At 33.9% G+C, this 17,505-nt stretch overlaps 3 protein-coding genes across 5 annotated transcripts; 1 reads left to right on the top strand and 2 right to left on the bottom strand.

The window, feature by feature from the left end:
• The first annotated feature begins 5,620 nt into the window (after nucleotides 1-5,620).
• On the top strand, nucleotides 5,621-6,789 carry LOC106430034 (putative phytosulfokines 6). 2 transcript variants are annotated; one of them, XM_013870807.3, is made up of 3 exons: nucleotides 5,621-5,900; nucleotides 6,345-6,430; nucleotides 6,520-6,789. In XM_013870807.3, exons 1-3 carry the CDS (start codon nucleotides 5,798-5,800, stop codon nucleotides 6,628-6,630), a joined length of 300 nt encoding a protein of 99 aa, XP_013726261.2. In that variant the 5' UTR covers nucleotides 5,621-5,797; the 3' UTR covers nucleotides 6,631-6,789. The 2 variants fall into 2 exon arrangements, with proteins under 2 accessions (XP_013726261.2, XP_013726263.2); XM_013870809.3 differs by having other exon boundaries at nucleotides 5,678-5,900; nucleotides 6,348-6,430.
• Nucleotides 6,790-7,155: 366 nt separating this feature from the next.
• On the bottom strand, nucleotides 7,156-9,457 carry LOC106430033 (heat stress transcription factor A-3). The gene is made up of 2 exons (XM_013870806.3): nucleotides 8,787-9,457; nucleotides 7,156-8,152 (listed from the first exon to the last, which is right to left on the bottom strand). Exons 1-2 carry the CDS (start codon nucleotides 9,114-9,116, stop codon nucleotides 7,277-7,279), a joined length of 1,206 nt encoding a protein of 401 aa, XP_013726260.1. The 5' UTR covers nucleotides 9,117-9,457; the 3' UTR covers nucleotides 7,156-7,276.
• Nucleotides 9,458-9,955: 498 nt separating this feature from the next.
• Nucleotides 9,956-15,843, bottom strand: LOC106430032 (serine/threonine-protein kinase CTR1-like). Of its 2 annotated transcripts, none has more exons than XM_013870805.3 (16): nucleotides 14,937-15,843; nucleotides 14,005-14,306; nucleotides 13,760-13,901; nucleotides 13,396-13,499; nucleotides 13,058-13,263; nucleotides 12,492-12,755; nucleotides 12,272-12,312; nucleotides 11,940-12,008; nucleotides 11,754-11,854; nucleotides 11,579-11,663; nucleotides 11,368-11,466; nucleotides 11,064-11,132; nucleotides 10,818-10,949; nucleotides 10,606-10,700; nucleotides 10,315-10,519; nucleotides 9,956-10,166 (listed from the first exon to the last, which is right to left on the bottom strand). In XM_013870805.3, the coding sequence occupies exons 1-15, from the start codon at nucleotides 15,555-15,557 to the stop codon at nucleotides 10,423-10,425; spliced, it is 2,427 nt and encodes an 808-aa protein (XP_013726259.1). In that variant the 5' UTR covers nucleotides 15,558-15,843; the 3' UTR covers nucleotides 9,956-10,166; nucleotides 10,315-10,422. The 2 variants fall into 2 exon arrangements, with proteins under 2 accessions (XP_013726259.1, XP_022567309.1); XM_022711588.2 differs by having other exon boundaries at nucleotides 9,956-10,198; nucleotides 14,937-15,776.
• Between the last annotated feature and the right edge of the window lie 1,662 nt (nucleotides 15,844-17,505).

Raw genomic sequence — 17,505 nt, 5'->3', positions numbered from 1 at the left:
TAACTAAAAAAGCTAAGAACCGGTTTTTAAATAAGGTTTTTAAGACTATGATTAACCCGGGTTCTTAGGGTGGGGTTCTTAATTAGCTTCGGTTAAAAACCGTTTCTTAGCTTTTAACTAAGAAAAGCTTAAAACTGGCTCTTAAATAAGAGATATAAAAACCGGTTCTTAGCCAAAAAAATATAAAAAAAAACAAAAAATAAAAAAAATGTCAAATCATGAGTTAAGAACCCTGAATTAAAAGTCCGAGTTAATCATGCTCTAAGAACCGATTCTTACCTTTTTTAGTTAAAAGTTAAGAGACGGGTTTTTATATTCCGCTAAAAACATCGCCCTAAGAATTTTCCATTAAACATGTTCTTAGCCTAGACATGGTTATAGTTACACCAGTCCAATTAGGTTACCTCCTAGTTTTCACAACGATGTGGTGGTTATTATCAAGCACATGGATTGACTTTATAAAAGGCTCATTAAATGTAAGGAGTGGACTTATTGGCGAAAGGAGGATATGTATGAATGGTATCGTAACAAAAACATCGAAAGTCTCACCATCTCGTCCAGATTTTGACTTACTTTATATTTTTTATTTATTTGTTTGTGTTGACATCATTTAAGTTCAACCATACAACAACTCTTTTGTTCCTTTTCGTTGTCCCTCTCAGCAGAATACAAACCTACATTTACTTATTTTCTTACCAAAAACTAATCGTTTTGTCTAGATTGCATGTTTTTATGACTAATGCTTACAAATCAGATAACTGAAGCTAATCTGAGACAAATTAGATAAAGACAATTGAAGATGAAGACCTATGTAAACGATGAGATTTATGTCATGTTTTCGGTAAATTAAGGTATTAGAAGTATGTGATATTGTTGGAACAGGAATACCTAATCTATCTTACTTTAAAGCAAGATTAGTTTGGCATGGCTAATGTATCATCAATGATGATTATCTTCACGTGATTCTGGTGCTGGAAGAACCATTAGTTTTTCATAATTGTTTTGATGTATTTTTTCTATAATATAATACTAGATTTTTATTCGTGCACCCACACAGATGTTTACTTAATAGTATTTTATATGTACCATCATATAAGTAATTATATAATTAGTAGTATTTTATATCTACCATCATATAAATAATCATATATATTATATTTTTAAAACTTAATGTGAAATATAAAAACTATAACTTAGGTTGGTGTTTGAAATTGGGCTTTGTATTGTATTTATCATACATATATTTAAAATATTTAAACCATTTTTTAATAATGGTTATTGGAAAATATTTTAGTAAAAATCAATTTTTGAATATATGTATATTTTTGAATCAATTTTGATATAAATTAGTTTTAAAATAATATTTTAATTTGAACTATGTATATAAAGTTTAAATTTTGTTTTATGATTATTTTAGACAAAATATGTTTTTTGATAATTAGATTGGATTATTTTCGTATATTTTAAGGCTGGCCCATAGATATAATTTCTCATAATATAATGGACTTTCAATTTTTCTTAATAATATAAGCTCATTACTTTTATTTTAATATACTGCTATCTATGTTTCCTAACAATATTATATTCTTTTTTTACTGTTATATATGTTTTCAAACACTTCTTAAAGGTACTTCTATTTTAATAAGATAGACTAGATTTTGATCCGCGCGGGTGTATTTTTAAAAAAATATGATGTTATTTGTTTTTTATGTCACTATTTAGGGTTAGGCAAAAAACTCGAATTCGAAGAATCGAACTGATCCCAATCTGAATAAGTAGTACCAAATTTGAACCAAAATTGATTAAATATCCGAATTATTCAAAATTTAGGTATTCAAAGAACTGAAACCTAATCCGATACGAACCAAAGTATTTTGGGTATCCAAAATAAATTTATATACTTATATATATTAATTATTTTTAGATTTAATATATATAAAAACATCCAGAATATATATGATACTTTTAAGTTCGTGTAAATACTTAAAAATATATACAAATAATCAAACGTAAATATTTAAAATATACTCAAAACTCCAAAAATACTTAACTAATTATTAATTCTCTATCCAAATATTTAAACCAAACCAATTTATATGTTAAGTTAGGTACTCTGACATATGTTATTCAAATTTATATTTAATATATTCTATTGTTTATAGATTTTTAAAAAATTAAAGCATATAATAAATTTTAATTTTTTAAAATAATTTAAATTGGTTATCCAAATCCGAACCGAATCCTCAAAGATCTGAACCAAACACGAAATCCCAAACAGACCCGAAAACGAACCCGAATGTCCACCCCTAATCACTATTATATATCATATATGTGTCATCATAGGTTACAAAAATATGACGTCAAAAAAAAAGTTACAAAAATATGTGTTATCATATAATTAATCGTATTTTATACGTACCATCAAATAAGTTTTTTATAATTAATAATATTTTATACGTACAATCATATAAATAATCACATATATTATATTTTTAAATTTCAATGTGAAATATAAAAACCATAATTTATGTTGGTGTTTGAAATTAAACTTTGTATTGTGTTTTTCTTATATATATTGAAAACATTTTTATAATGGATATTGGAAAATATGTTAGTAAAAAATCAAATTTTGAATATATATGTATATTTTTGAATGAATTTTTGATATAAATCAATTTTAAATTATTTTTTTATTTGAATATGTATATCAAGTAACATAAACCCATTACTTTTTAATATAATGTAATGGACTTCCAATTTTTTTAATAGCATAAGCCCATTATTATTTTTCCTAACTTAATGCTATCCATATTTCCAAACAACACTATTTTTTTTAACTTCTATCTATGTTGTCAAACAAAAGCTTAAAGTATTTCTAATTTAATAAGATAGACGTTCTGAATCAGTTTCAGTAAAACAAAGTGTTTAAAAAAAAAAGAGACTAATGCTAACATGTATTGGAAAATATGTAAATGACTAATACCTACATGTATTGGAAAATATGTAATGACTAACTAATGCCTATATTTTCGTAAAGAACTCACTTTATACAACTTTCTTAGAGAAAAACAATCTGAAATAGATTGATGGTAGACTAATCTATACCAAACATATCAGACGATTCACATCTAATTAGTTTCTTTTAGATTCACATGTCTTAATTAGCCTAATAAGTCTTCCCATCTAATTATTTTATGTGTTAAGCTATGTCATGTGGTAAACGGAAGATCCACCGAATATGGTCATATGTTATATGTCAAAGTTGGCGGGCTTAACTTTTAGGGCCATTGTTAATTTTAATTCATTATAATATGGCCCCTTGAATCAACTTTTTACAATAAAATGTAACCGATGGGCCAAAACAGAAGCCCAAAGATGATCAAGCATTGAAAAAGAATAATGTTGAAAGTGGGCTTTGAACCCACGCCCTTTCGGACCAGAACCTTAATCTGGCGCCTTAGACCAACTCGCCCATATCAACTTTTTGTTTATTGTATTTATATAATATAAAAGTAACTTTAGAACTCAGAAAGAGTGATGGGGAAGAAAACCTGACTACATTACTTCAATTTAGTTCTTTTTCGATCTGAATGATAAAAATCTAGCACTGTCGACACGTAAACATTGTTTGCAATTTTTTCACACTACATTTTTACATTTCTGAAGACCAAATTAAATTAACTAATTCATAATACTCTACGAACGATAAGAAATGAAGCCAAATCTAAAACACACAGGTTTACAATAATTGCATGTAAATTATTAAAGCAAAAATTAGATGAAAAGGACTACCACCAAAATCGAAATAAAGTCGTGAGGCTCTCTTTTCTTTGTCTCAGTTGATGTAATGAATGGACAACGCCTAGTTTTATCGAATTGTCGGCTTACTGAAAAATAGTATACGATAATGACTCCCATCAAGTACTCAAATTAGGCTCGTGATCATTCCTTGTCGTTCTCTGTCACAAAGAAATTGGTTTAGTCAAGATAGATCCGAATACCTAAATGATGTGACTCTTTGTTAAGTTTTAACTTAGACCCATATCATTAACCATGTGGAGTAAAGTTTTTTCTTCTTTGTTCACATGATTTATAGGTTCTTAATTTTAAAATTAATTATTTTTGCCTAAATTTAATTTCAAAATATACGGAAATGGTTTGGACTGAGCAAAGAATCACACTTGAAACTGATGATATATGTGAACTAGTCTTTGAAAATTTTCATTTTTATAGTAAATAATAGGAAAGGAAGTCGAGACATGAAAACATAGAGAGAGTAGTAATGTTGTGTAATGTAACGTCGAAAGAGAGTGCGTCCGTTTTGCTTTTGTCATTTAGGTTACACAATCAACGAGGAAGAATCTTTCTCTCGTGGGTGGGATGTCGACCATGAGATGTGTCGACTAGAAAAATGTGTATAATAAATTAATTGTGTTAAAAAAAGTGTATACTAAATTAATAATTAGTACTTTTTTTTAATAATTAGTAATATTGACGCTCAGAACATTTTTCTTTGGCAAGAGAGAACTCAAAACTTAGATAATTGTAAGAGCATGATTAACCCCGGTCTTTTAATCAGGGTTCTTAACTCATGATTTGATATTTTTTTATTTTTTTTGTTTTTCCTATACACTTTTCGGCTAAGAGATGACTCTTATATTTCTTATTTAAGAGACGGTTCTTAGCTTTTCTTAAACCACTAACAATGGACCCGTTGAATCATTTATTCAACTGTTTAAACCAATGTAAGATGGGTGTTGAATAAAAAAAATACACGCTCGGATTCACAAGTGTTGGAATATTAAAAGTGAAGAAATTGGGGTCCGGTCCACTCTAACACATGTCCTATTATTATTGGTTATCTAGTTTTTTATTTTTTTTATTTTCATCAAATACTTTAAACTTAATTATATTATGGTAAAATACTTTTCTAAAAAATAAAAAGTATATCAAAATTCATCATTTGTAATGATTTATAAATAGAGACTAGTTTCATTTAATTTGGATATAGAATAAAAATACTTGCTTTTTATAGTCTTATTTTTTATTAATATTAATTTTATGAACTCAGTTAAAACTATGTCATTTTTAATTAAAATATGTTGTTTTTAATTATTGAGTTTAATTACAATTATTTTTTAAATTAATATATTCCTATTTGGCATAGAATAAAAATATAAATTAGAGTGTTTAATTTGATTAAACAAAAACCATTGTAGACATAAAATGTGTGTATGTGTTGAATTAGTAGGTGAAAGAAAGAGAAGATGATGTGGATTGTGAAAAAGTGTAAATTAAGGTGTTGAATCCAAATGACCATCGTACATACTCTTAGTTAAAATCTAAAAAAACTAAAAACCGTTTTTTAATTAAAGGTAAGAACTCCAGTTAAAAGATTGAGAGGTTAATAATGGTCCTAGCTGTCTACTTGTTTCGTCTTAGAGATCAAAGTTAACTGAAACTTATTTTGGTAAAATACAGAAGAGAACTCAAAACTAGATTTGAATTATATGTAAATTTTAATACAAACTCTTAAGTGGCTGTTGACTAGTTGTTTTGTCTGGTTGATGAAGTCACTGACTCATTCAAATGAAGTGCTTTATTAAGTGGGATCCACTGCACAACACATCAGAGACGGACCAAAACGTAAATGTAACGAGCATGTGAGAGATCTACACGTTTATTAAAACTTTTGACTTCTTCTCCTTCGTGTTTTAAAGTTTTGGCTTGTTCTTTTTTTTTCATCTTCTTCTTCATGTTGAAATCCTATTCTCAAGCGCTCTGAAACAGAAAAAAAATGGAGAAAAAAATCGGCATTATGCTCTTCCTTTTCGTTCTTCTCCTTCTTCAGTTATCTGAGCTTCGTACAGCTCAACGACCTTCCCAAGTGGATAAAGAAGGTATTTACATGCCATATAATACAGACCCACATGCATGCCTTTATAAATTGTATCTCTATGTTGTATATATCCTTATTTACAAATTTGATTATGACTTTCGGTGTATATGTACGTAGATTTCTACTTTTCTAGTGCGGCCGTATGAAAAATGTAGTTAATAAGAGCTAGGTATTATTTTTAAGTCTGAACCACAATTTAATTTCTTGATGATATGTTGTGGTCATCTATAGTTTAGATCTTGAAATCGTTCATAGAAACACTAATTTAATATAAAAATATTTCACTGATCCATAGCATGCAATGACGTTATGTTTCGGTCACATGTATGAACCTTGTTGGGATTAAACGAGTGCATATCATGAGTGATTAGATCCATTTTTCGTACATATTTCGTGGAAAAAGCTTTGATTTCATGTTTTTGTCTTACCAATTTTCCCATCGTAGTAGAAGAAAAAGGAGCCAATAACAATAATTGGGCCTGGACTACACAAGCAGATAAGGCATCTGACATGGCCCAAGAGTTATCACATGTAAATACTCTTTTCCTATTCATACTATTATCTTACTGCATATTCATTGTGTTTATTGATTTATATTTTCCCCTGAAATGTGATTTAAGCTTATGGGAGAAGAGAAATGCGAGGAGAGTGATGAAGAGTGTATGAAGAGAAGGATGATCACTGAATCTCACTTGGACTACATCTACACTCAAAGCCACAACAAACCTTAAATTTACCACCCACCTTTTGTCATTCATCAGGAGGTACTAAGTATGAATAATCCAACACCAAAGTGTTTTAAGAAGTAAATTTTTTTAAAAAAATATTGTATTGTGATATTGTATGATTATGTGGACATTATCTATATTTATATAAACTAATATAGTACATATCAGGATCCCTTTTATTACAATTTTAACTTAATGTGAATAATGATCACCAAATTAGAATAAGGTCTCAAATGTTAAAAATATCACTAAGTTTTTTTCATTCTCTGTCACATTTTGATTATAGATCCATGTCTTACGGTTTATCACTTGTAAATTGTAACCAAACCAAGACAAAACATACCAGAGCAAAGGAGAAAGAGCTAACCTGGAACATAAAGATCTTCTCTTCCATGGAAGAGTGTGATAGTCAGCTTCAAGAAGAGTCCTCAAACCCCTGCAAGATAGAACCCAAACAAAACAAAACAAAAGCATAATTTTGTGTCCTCCAGTAAAACCTTAGTGCAGAGACATTGATTCTAAATAAAAAGTGCAAAATCATTATTTATATATGTATAAAGGTGCATCTCAAAATAAACAATCAATTAATTAATAATTCACCCGATAATAAACGGGTGATTGGTCTAAATAAAATATATAATGAAAGGTCTTAAGGATCATCCATTGGAGTAGTATCATCACCAGGTGGCCAGTTGAATCCAGTCTCTGTCATCCCTGCAGCAAACTGTTCCCAACATACATCAGGCAAACAACCACCACTTGATGTTTCTGGAACAGAACCAAACTCTGCGACATTATAGTCCATTGTGTTTCCCCACACATCCTCGTTGCTGAAACTCGGTATTGTAGTGTCGAAACCCATACTCCACGTCTCTTCTTGTTTGATAAGTCCTTCAGGAGTTGGAAAAGGTAAGAAGTAATCTTGATTCATTGTTTCTTCTCCTGATGGATTCATCAGGTTCTTCCCTTTTGGATCGGTTGAAGTCATCCCCTGGTTTGAGGGTAGAATGTTCTCAGTGTCTTCTTCCTCTGACATTAACAGTCTCTCCCAATCATCAGCTTCATACTTCACAATCTCCCCTCCTGTTGGAGAGTGCTTGATGAACTTCTTTCTCGCCTTTTTGAATCCAAGACCCCCTCCTTCTCCTTTGAGGCTTTTGAGGCGGTCCAAGAAACCTGGGTTCTGAAACAGCTTAGCCAAGAAAGAGAGCATCTGCTTCTGCCGCTGCTCAGCAGCTTTCAGCTTCTGGTTCACAGTGTCCACGTGTCGAGCCGTGCCTCTGTTTTGCTGCTGAAGCTCAACCATTTCTTCCATCAACGCGCGCCGCTCTTTCCTCAGCATCTCGATCTCTTCCCCAACCTCGGTGGGTGACCCTTGGCTTTGATGGCTGGTGATGCTACTGCTGCAAGCTTGGTTGGACTGTGGTGAACGGCGACGGTGAATGTTCTTGAGAAGATGCTTCTGTCCTCTAAGGAAAGCCTCGTTGGCGAATTCCCATTTGTCGGTATCAATCTTCCGGAATCCCTGAACACAATTCAAACCCCACAAAAACAACTCAAAGAAAGAACATTAAAGGTACTATCACAATCACATCAAGAATATCACAACAACATATTGATTGCAAAACTAGATATTTGGTCTGTTGAAAAGATATAAACCTTTGAGTTTGTATAGTGATCAGCAAGTGTATCATGACGTTGTGAGGAAAGAACCAAAATTATCCATTCACAAAAAAAAAAACATAATTACACGAAGATTATCTGATCATTTCAACTAAACAAGATTACAAGCTTATTAGTAATTCACACGACCAGTAACATACAAACACAAGCCCAAATTCATAGTTACATAATCACAAATGTTTACATGATAGAGATTGCAAAAATCCCCCAAAAAACATAATTACAGGTATTTACACTTATAAAAAACAGTTTCAAATGTTGCAAATTACAAAAAAAAAAAAAAACATAATCTAATACAACAAATTTCAAATTACAAAAATACAAAAAGCACAGGGAAAGAGTTTGCAAATGGTAAAGAAACAAAAAAAAAAGAATGATCATCCATTACTCATTAGTCATCAGCATCTTATCCAAATCTACAAAACAAAAGCAGAGATTAATAATTTACAACTAAGGGACATAACAGAGATACCGACATAAGTGTTAAGCTGTCTGACGAAGCTGGAGAAATTGTTGTGTTTGAAATTCCGCGGGAGTATGATTCTGGCGAACTCGACAGGGTCCCAGACGACGAAGCTCGCTCCGGTCGGCCCCCAAGATATAACCGGGTCGAGACTCGGGTCATCCACCAAATCGAAGGTCTTGGACAGAAACGGCGGGATTGGGTTCCCGTGCAAGATGTCTAGCGGCATGGGGAGTGGAGAAGCAACGTCTGTGTCGACGTGGAGAGGTACGGATTCGGGTCGGGTCGAAATGGGTATGGAGAGTGGAGTGGGTATGGAAACACCATCCTTCTCTGGGCTCATTTGAAAATAAAAAAAATATAGAGAAGAGAAGTAATTTATGGGAGTGGGTGTGGTAATCAAAGGAGTTTACTTAAAGAAAATGGATTAAGGGGAAGATGATGGGGTTTATAAAGGTTTAGGGGAGGATGTAACCGACAAACTGTTAGTGAGATATGTAAGAAAATATCTGGGGGGGGGGGAGAGAAGGCGGTGCAGTGGGGCAGTTCCCAGCCACCGTGGATTCATCTTTTGCGTCATCTTCCATCGTTGATTCGTTGTTTTTAGAGTTGAAAACCGACATTGAAGAAGACTGTTGTTTCCTTGCTGCTTCGCTTCTCTCTCTCTCTATCTCTAGTTTTTTTTGCAATCCGAAGGAGAAAGAAAGATGTGAGGTGATGGGTCCCCCACGTAATCTTTAGATTTTTAAAAGGAAGGAGTGATTTTCCGTGTTTGCCAGGTCAGCTTTACAAGTGGACCCTCACTGTCATAGATTGAATTTTACGCAATCCTATTGGTCACCACCCCATCAACACCACAGTGTCTGTTCTGTTCTGTTTTTTTTTTTTTTTTTAATTATATAATTATTAAAAACGATTAATTAAGGTAAAGTCGTTATCAATAGCTGACGCCAAATTTACTTCCTTGCGAAGGCAACACAAAATTCTTGGGAGATATTTTCACAATATTGAGATATTTTTCTTTCTTCACTTGCCACTCTTCGTTTTCCTAAACCATGAGCAGCAACCTTTTAACCTTACGAATTACAATCACGAATCCTCATGATACTCTCGTGTGAATAAATGTTCAATCCAATGAATCATACTGAGTTTGCAAAACCACACTGACGCGCGACTCTTTTCTTGGTTTGGACTCTCTTAGTTACTACAAGCTACTAATTTAGTAGCTTAAATGTACAACAAGGTAACATTAAGGAAACATAATATGTAGGATTAGACAAAAAAAATAGCTTAAAGTGTCACTACTACAAAAGGCTTACAACAATACATTGCTCACCCCTGGAAGGGTCGATACTGTTTCCACTGCTACTTTTGATTTACTTTTTTTGTCTCCCTGTGACAATAATCATGTACACTTTTAACAATCTGCAACATTAAAAAAAAATAACAACAAAAGAGAAGGCAAAAAAAATCGAAATGAAAAGAGTGGCACTAGAGCAGCGAATGTATAGGATAAGACTAATAGCTCACGAGGCATGTACCTTACAGCTATCTTAACTGGTGTCTCCCTCCTGGGCAGCAAAATAATGCTGAGAGTATATGTGCACATCATCAATTATTAATATCGTGTTTCCAAGCGGGCCGGTGTTTCACAGATCCAAGCGGTTGGGTGGAGGAACCGCTGATTTGATCAATGGTCTTAGCAAGTCCATTATAGTTGCAAATGATGGACGCTTCCACGGCTCACTGGCAATCAAAAATGAAGGATGATTCAAGGGAGGAATCATAAATGAAGTTTCAGAAAGTAAATAAATAAAACTTTTGTAGCGTACTTTGTCCAACAACCCTCGATTATTGCTGCAACTTGAGGGTTCAGGTTCCGAGGGATCTCAAGCCGTTTATTCTTGAAACCAACCGCAGCTACAACCTGTGGACCAGTTTTTATTTTAATGACCAATATAGCGTGTTATGAAACATCGTTGCTGATAAAAACATGTGATGAGCAACTTTCTAGTGCAAAATAACTTTCTGGAGTGGAGAGTACCTGAGCAGGATTCAAATTACCCCATGGTTGCTGCAATGTAGCAAGCTCCCACAAGATGACCCCAAAGCTGTACACGTCTGACTTCTCATTAGATTGCTCATCCCGCAGGACCTCTGGTGCCATCCACTCGGGCTGATATATCAAAAGCCAATCAGTTTTGTTTCTTCTACAGAACAAATAGTTAATAGGACCCAAAATTGAGTTGACTTGTTCAGTTGAATTCAGCTTCAAACTAACTGAACTTACAGTTCCAGCTGCCGACTTTGATGAAAGGAAGGTGCTGGCCTTTAACCGCGAGAGACCAAAATCACAAACCTGAAATTTTAAAACCGATCGAAGACTTAAAAGAAATAATGTTTTGCAAGAGAGATGCCTTTTCAGACAATAGCTTGGGGCCAACTTTCATGGGTTACAGCAGACTAATATCTTTTCGCAATGTCCTTAAAATTATTTAACGTAAAAATTCTACACTGGTCCCGCAAGAAGAATGATATATACTGAAACAAATTCAAGACACTAGACAAAACAATTTTGTAATTCAGATTCAAACCTTGACGGTGTATTTTTTGTCGACCAACAAGTTGGGAGATTTTAGATCTCTATGTACTATCGGAGGGTTGCGATTATGGAGATAGTTCATTCCTTTAGCCTGCAACAGAGAAATGGCAAGAAAACTCGATGAGAAATAAACCAAGATCACAAAGTAATCAACTCAATTTGAAACCCGTTCAGGAGTGGTAAAGGAAGGAGGTCAAACATACCACATCATATGCCATACTCAAGCGGCGTCTCTCATCCAGTTGCTCCCTTGCTCCACTTTTATGCAAAAGTCTGAATAAACTACCTCTGTTTTAAAAGAGACGATTGCATTAGCAATATAATAGGATAAAAACTCTACAGCAGAGACAAAACCTTCGAAATCCATGTGAACAGTACCTCGACAAATATTCTGTCACTATTGACAAATTTGGAGGTTGAGTGACAGCTCCCATGAAGAGAACAATATTAGGGTGGCGAAGACGTTTCATTATTGCAACCTAGCGGTGAATCAAGATATCATGAAGGGTACTAGTACACCAAGTTCGTTACCAAGAAAAAACGAGAAAGTTTTAGGTTGTGCACCTCTCTCAAGAACTCATTGACACGCTCAGCATGGAAGTCTTGCTCCATGAGAATTTTCACAGCAACATCCTGAAATTGGTGGTGAACAATTTCACAGCCATCAAAGTTATAATTCCTCTCGTGATAGCAATTGAAGATTCAAACAGGAAGATACATTTATGATAGAAAGACATAAAACAAATTTGCGTATACTTTTTCATTAAAATCTAAGATTTAGAATTTGACCAGACAGATTAAATAATTTGAAATAATTTGCCCCTTTCATCATCCAACAGATCCAAGTATCACTAGTTAAAAATCAGCCATGAAAAATTCAGATATAAAGTTCTTACCGAGCCATGCCACTCAGCACGATGAACAGTGCCAAAGGAACCTGAAAGAGCAGTAGGGTTAATAACAGGTAAGATAATTCCGGACTCTCAGAGAAGAAATTAACTTCCAAATGACAGCATTTTTGTTCGAGAACATATCCAAAGCAAACCCACTTACGTAAGAATTTCATGTTTCTTTTTCATAAACTAAATCACTGCTTGTTTGGGTAAAAACTAATACCTGCTCCAATCTTCTCTTTTATATTAAGATCACACCATGGGATGTCCATATCATCACCATCAAGTCCAAGATCCCTGTTTGCTCTGTTCACAACCGGCTGATTGATTGGTGGGGCATTTATAGGTACTACATCTTGGACTTGATTTGAGGCACGCATTATGTTCTGTGGAGGCATATTAGCACTGGGAGGTACAGATCCACCCCCATTTTCTGCCGAACCATCATTCTCTCCACCCCTATGAAACATTGAGAATCCTATATCATCTACAAGAATTCAAACAAGATATAAGAAATCAGAGTCCAGAAGACAAGTACATCAGAAATTTAAACTAAAATATCAAAAGGAACTTCAATTCCAAAGCAACGCACCCACATCCACAACCATTACACAAAAAAAAAAAAAAAACACTAGAACAATTCTAAGATTAGCAACCTTCAGATAACAAAGACATAATAAAAATATATATACAATGACAGGAGATTCTACTTTCAGGAAAGATATAAAATGAGTTGTAAGAAGCATGCATATAGTTAACATATAATTCATGTTCTTTTCATCGGAATACCTGATGCAGGATCGAAAACAAGATTAAGAGATTCACTGTCGGTGAAGTACTGCTTGGCTAGTTCCCTAAAATCGACTGCAGGTTCAACTGGCCTGGGTCGCGGAAACCGCAAAGGTGATGAAATTGAGATAGTTGAGGGACCATTTAGCAAGGAATCAGGCTCCCACAAGTGGCCTGGTTTTCCAACTAAATCAACAAGATACTCCCTGAAACCAAAACAAAGTATTCCATGTTATCAACCTAATGAGAAATATTTGGTGCCATACTTGTTCCTACAGAAACAAAAAGCATAAACAAAAAGGTAGAGAGGGTACTATCACAATCACTTGGATCCGTACCTATCAAGCCCAAACCTGACAAGGCACGATGCAGCATCGTCTCTATCACAATATTTGCACCCCTTTGCGATTCGACAGGGTAAATCTATTATGTCAGCCAGTACCTGCATGCACCAAATGAGGGGATAAGCAACTTAAAAACAAAAACAAAAACATTACGGGAAAAATAAAAAATCCGGCTAAAAGTACACTGTTCTTTCAAGCCAGTAACACCACTTTCTTTTTAAAAATATTTGTTTGAAGAAAAGTTTCTTCACAAGTATTACTACACAAACGAATCCATGAAGCAGGATAGTTTATATGATCATATAAAAGATACGACGTCTTAAATGTCCTGGCAATAGCATCGAAGTTGGGATCTCACTTTGAAGAGTAAAGCTCGGTGTCTGCAGAGTCCTACAGAGAGGCTACCTATGGGAACCACAACTTTAAAGCACTCTTTTAGACCGTTAATGCACTCCTTCCACATGGGAACCAACTCATCTTCCCCCATGATAACTGAACCTCTGAAGGAGGTGAAAACAATGATTACCAAACAATGTGAGAAGCCAGGGGAAGATAAAAAATTATTACTTCAAAAAAGATTATGAGGATTGTATGAGTACAAACCCCATACGATTGCAGATTAGTTTTGCCAGCTGGTCAACAACCTCTTTTGTGGTTATGCAGCTACAAGATATGTCGTGGACTCTATTGTGAAGTTCCTTGAAGGCTGGATCAACACGCCGATCGACTAAGATGGCTTCCAGCGAAGAGTCAACACCAGAATCAATAGCTCTCAACGATTCAATTGAAGGGATGCGGCCACTTTCATTTAGATCAATGCATAAGGTCCAAATATATGGATCCAGGCCATCAATCATATAAAACCCATCAGGAACTTTATCATAGTACGATAAGCATCCATTTACCTGATACAGTACACAAAACAATCATAATCTGCAATGCATCTAAAACAATGACACAAATGTTAATATATACAGTCAATCACGAAAAAAAACACTTCTAAGAATATAAGAACTGCCAACAAACTAAAACGCACTGCTTAATGAGAGGGCATGGTAATTAGCTACCAGCACAGTATGCATTAGCTTAAACACAACAGCAGGTCTAACTTGAAACCACTGGGGTTTTACAGCTCTTGCATAGAGTCCTTTACGAGTTCTCTACTAAGCTCCAAGTAACAGAGAACAGCAGTTTAGACAATACAATGAGTATTTGACTACACAGTCCATTGCTTGACTTCATAGAGACCTATTATGAGCAGCTCATCTCAAGCAGACATGTTGATAATCTCAACCTCTATACCTTAAACAACTCCGGAAGCATCCAATAGAACTAACACCCAATATTAAGACATCTGCAATAATAAAACTCCAATATTCCCCGATCTCTATCAAAGGTTGGCTAAGATATCTAACTGAAACTTGGAAACAAGAGAACCTTGTATCTATAAAAATTTCAAAGCATTCAATAAACAAAGATTCAAGAACGTTAAACAAAGCTAAACAAGAACAAACAAAAGGCATCAAAACCAGTACCCAGAAGCGATGTGAAACGGTTTCAGCTGAACTCGGCGAAGTACGCAAAGCAGACTCGTCCGGTACAGGATCCAGAAAGTTCGGATCGTCAGCGCAAGTAGCCTCCGAGGAAAGCCTCAACGCCAACGCAAGCTGCAGCTGATAACTCTCCTCCGTCTGCTGCGCCCAGCTCTTCCCAGACGACGAACCCCCAGCCGAATCCGTCGCCATCTGCATCCTCGAATCACCTAACCCGAGCCTAAACCCGCCGTCATCTTGAGGAAACCCAACCATTTCGATCTCGTTACCCGCCGCAGAGAGCGTAGGCACATAGTAATCCCCGGACAACGAGCTCTCGCCGAAGCTGCTCCCGCTCGATTGCCTCTGCAAACCAAGCGACGAAGAATACATATTCCCAGCCCGATTCGAAGGCCTGTGATCACCACCGCCGCCGCTAGGATGATGATCCCAATCGAATCCGCCTTTGGATTTTCCGTTGTTCCCGCTGTTGTTGTTGCTCGCGCTGGAAAAGGAGGAGTCATAGTGAGGCGGAGGAGCTCCGGTGACGGAGACGGAGACCTGGTCGTCGGGAAATTGACTAAGCAGAGTGTAATTGGATCTTCTAGCGCCGGGCATTTCCATGGGAAGATTCGCGATCTAGACGAGAGACTTTTCTTCCGATCAAATATGAGCTGGAACCCTAAGAAACCGCCATTGTTGAACAAAGTTCGGCGAGCTAGCTAGCCACTTGTTTTCCTCTCTCTCTCTCTCTCTCTCGTTTTCCGTTTTTCACCTTTTTAAAATTCTCTCTCTTAATGAATTTGGAAATTTTTTTTTTCTTTTTTGCGTTATCTGAGGAAACTGTGAGCTCGGTGCGTTTCTGTTGATATAATCTCGTTATATTCCTTTTTGACCCTCTTTTTTAAGAAACTTTGACATTCTGAACCCAACAAAAAAATCTATTTATCAATTTGTTTTGCCTTTTTTTTTTATAGTATAATCTTTATAAATTAATACTCGATAAATTAATAATATCTATAAATTAATAAATTTCGTCACTACCAACTTGTGTCTGTTCAAAATTTGACACAAATCGATAAAATAATAAGATAATATTTTTTTGGAAAATTCTATGTAAATATATAGTCTCATTAAAATTATGAATTAATAATTTATATTTATATATATTTTATATAAGTAATAACCTATTATTATATTATTTATTTTACATTCACAATGAAGTTATCTTTATATTTTCTTAACACTTAATATATTTTTTAAGAGATTTAGTAATATTATATCTAAAAACCACATTTAAGTTCTATGCAATATATATTATATACATAAAATTAATATAAATGTCAAATTTTAAAAAATAACAATTAATGTCTATACACTAAAATCAAATATTTTTCTTATCTTAAGATAAATATATCTTAAAATAAAAAAATATATAAATAAGGAACCTTTTGTAAATTAATATCTCTATAAATTAATGAAATTTTAAAGTTTCAACATTATTAATTTATAGAGGTTTTACTGTATATAGCATCTTGTAAATAGTTTATCCGTAAATAATTACTACTTAAAAGTTTAATACATTTTTTTAGGAATTGGTAGAATTAATATAAATAGAATGTTAGGAATGGAATACAACAATAGATGGAATATAATTCATTTCATGCATTCATAACCAAATTTGTTATAAATTTGTTTTTGTATATTTTATCTATTAAGTTGTGGAATTGATTAAATGAGTATTTTATTTTATTCATGTCAAATCGTGAACTTTTTTTTAATTAATGGAATAAGTTATTCCACACCATTTCATTTCAAAAATCAACAATCCAGTTAGAGTCTTTTTGTTGCAAACAACAAATAAGAAGTAAAAATATTCTATCTAAACAACTAACTTGGTATTAATTTTCTTGGTGGACTGCAACTGCAGTTTTAAAAATAAACTGTGGTTTCGAGATAAAAAAAATGAAGTAAATCTAAATAGTAGGAATGGTATTCAAAGAGGAAACAAGTTAGAAAATAAAAAACCATGCTGTAATAAATAAATCTCTAGACCAATCCGAGTTGAGGACATTGAAACCAAGCTTGTGCTAATGTCATTGTCGTATCACCACTCATCAAACATGTTTATAAAACAAATCAAATATGCTTTTTAAAGTCCAAAATCTGACATTAAACGTCCAAAGTGTATGAATCTGCAGATATATGAAGTGTTTTGTAAAGGAGAACAAACTTTGAAAAATAAATGAAGGAATGGGTTAAGTATCGGGTTAGAAGGGGATGTATTCGTGTATGCGAAAGTGATGGGCTCTTATGTATCTATATTCCTTTGTCTATTTCAAACACTCGTATCTCTGCGTGTGACTTCACCATGCATGCATCTTCTCTCATGAAAACATTTTTTTTGTTCGTTTATGTTGACAATTGACAAGCAAAGAAACAAGAATATATTTTCCTCTTCCTGAATTCAGAAATAGTACCATTAACTTTACGGATTCTATGAGCAAGTTTTTCAACCAGTATTATCTATAACTTTTCAAACTAATCGTATTTAGATTTTTCTTTCCATTGC

This window comes from Brassica napus, chromosome C9 (assembly GCF_020379485.1).
Source record: "Brassica napus cultivar Da-Ae chromosome C9, Da-Ae, whole genome shotgun sequence".
NCBI classification, from domain to species: Eukaryota; Viridiplantae; Streptophyta; class Magnoliopsida; order Brassicales; family Brassicaceae; genus Brassica; species Brassica napus.
This window is presented reverse-complemented; position numbering and strand designations above follow the sequence as displayed.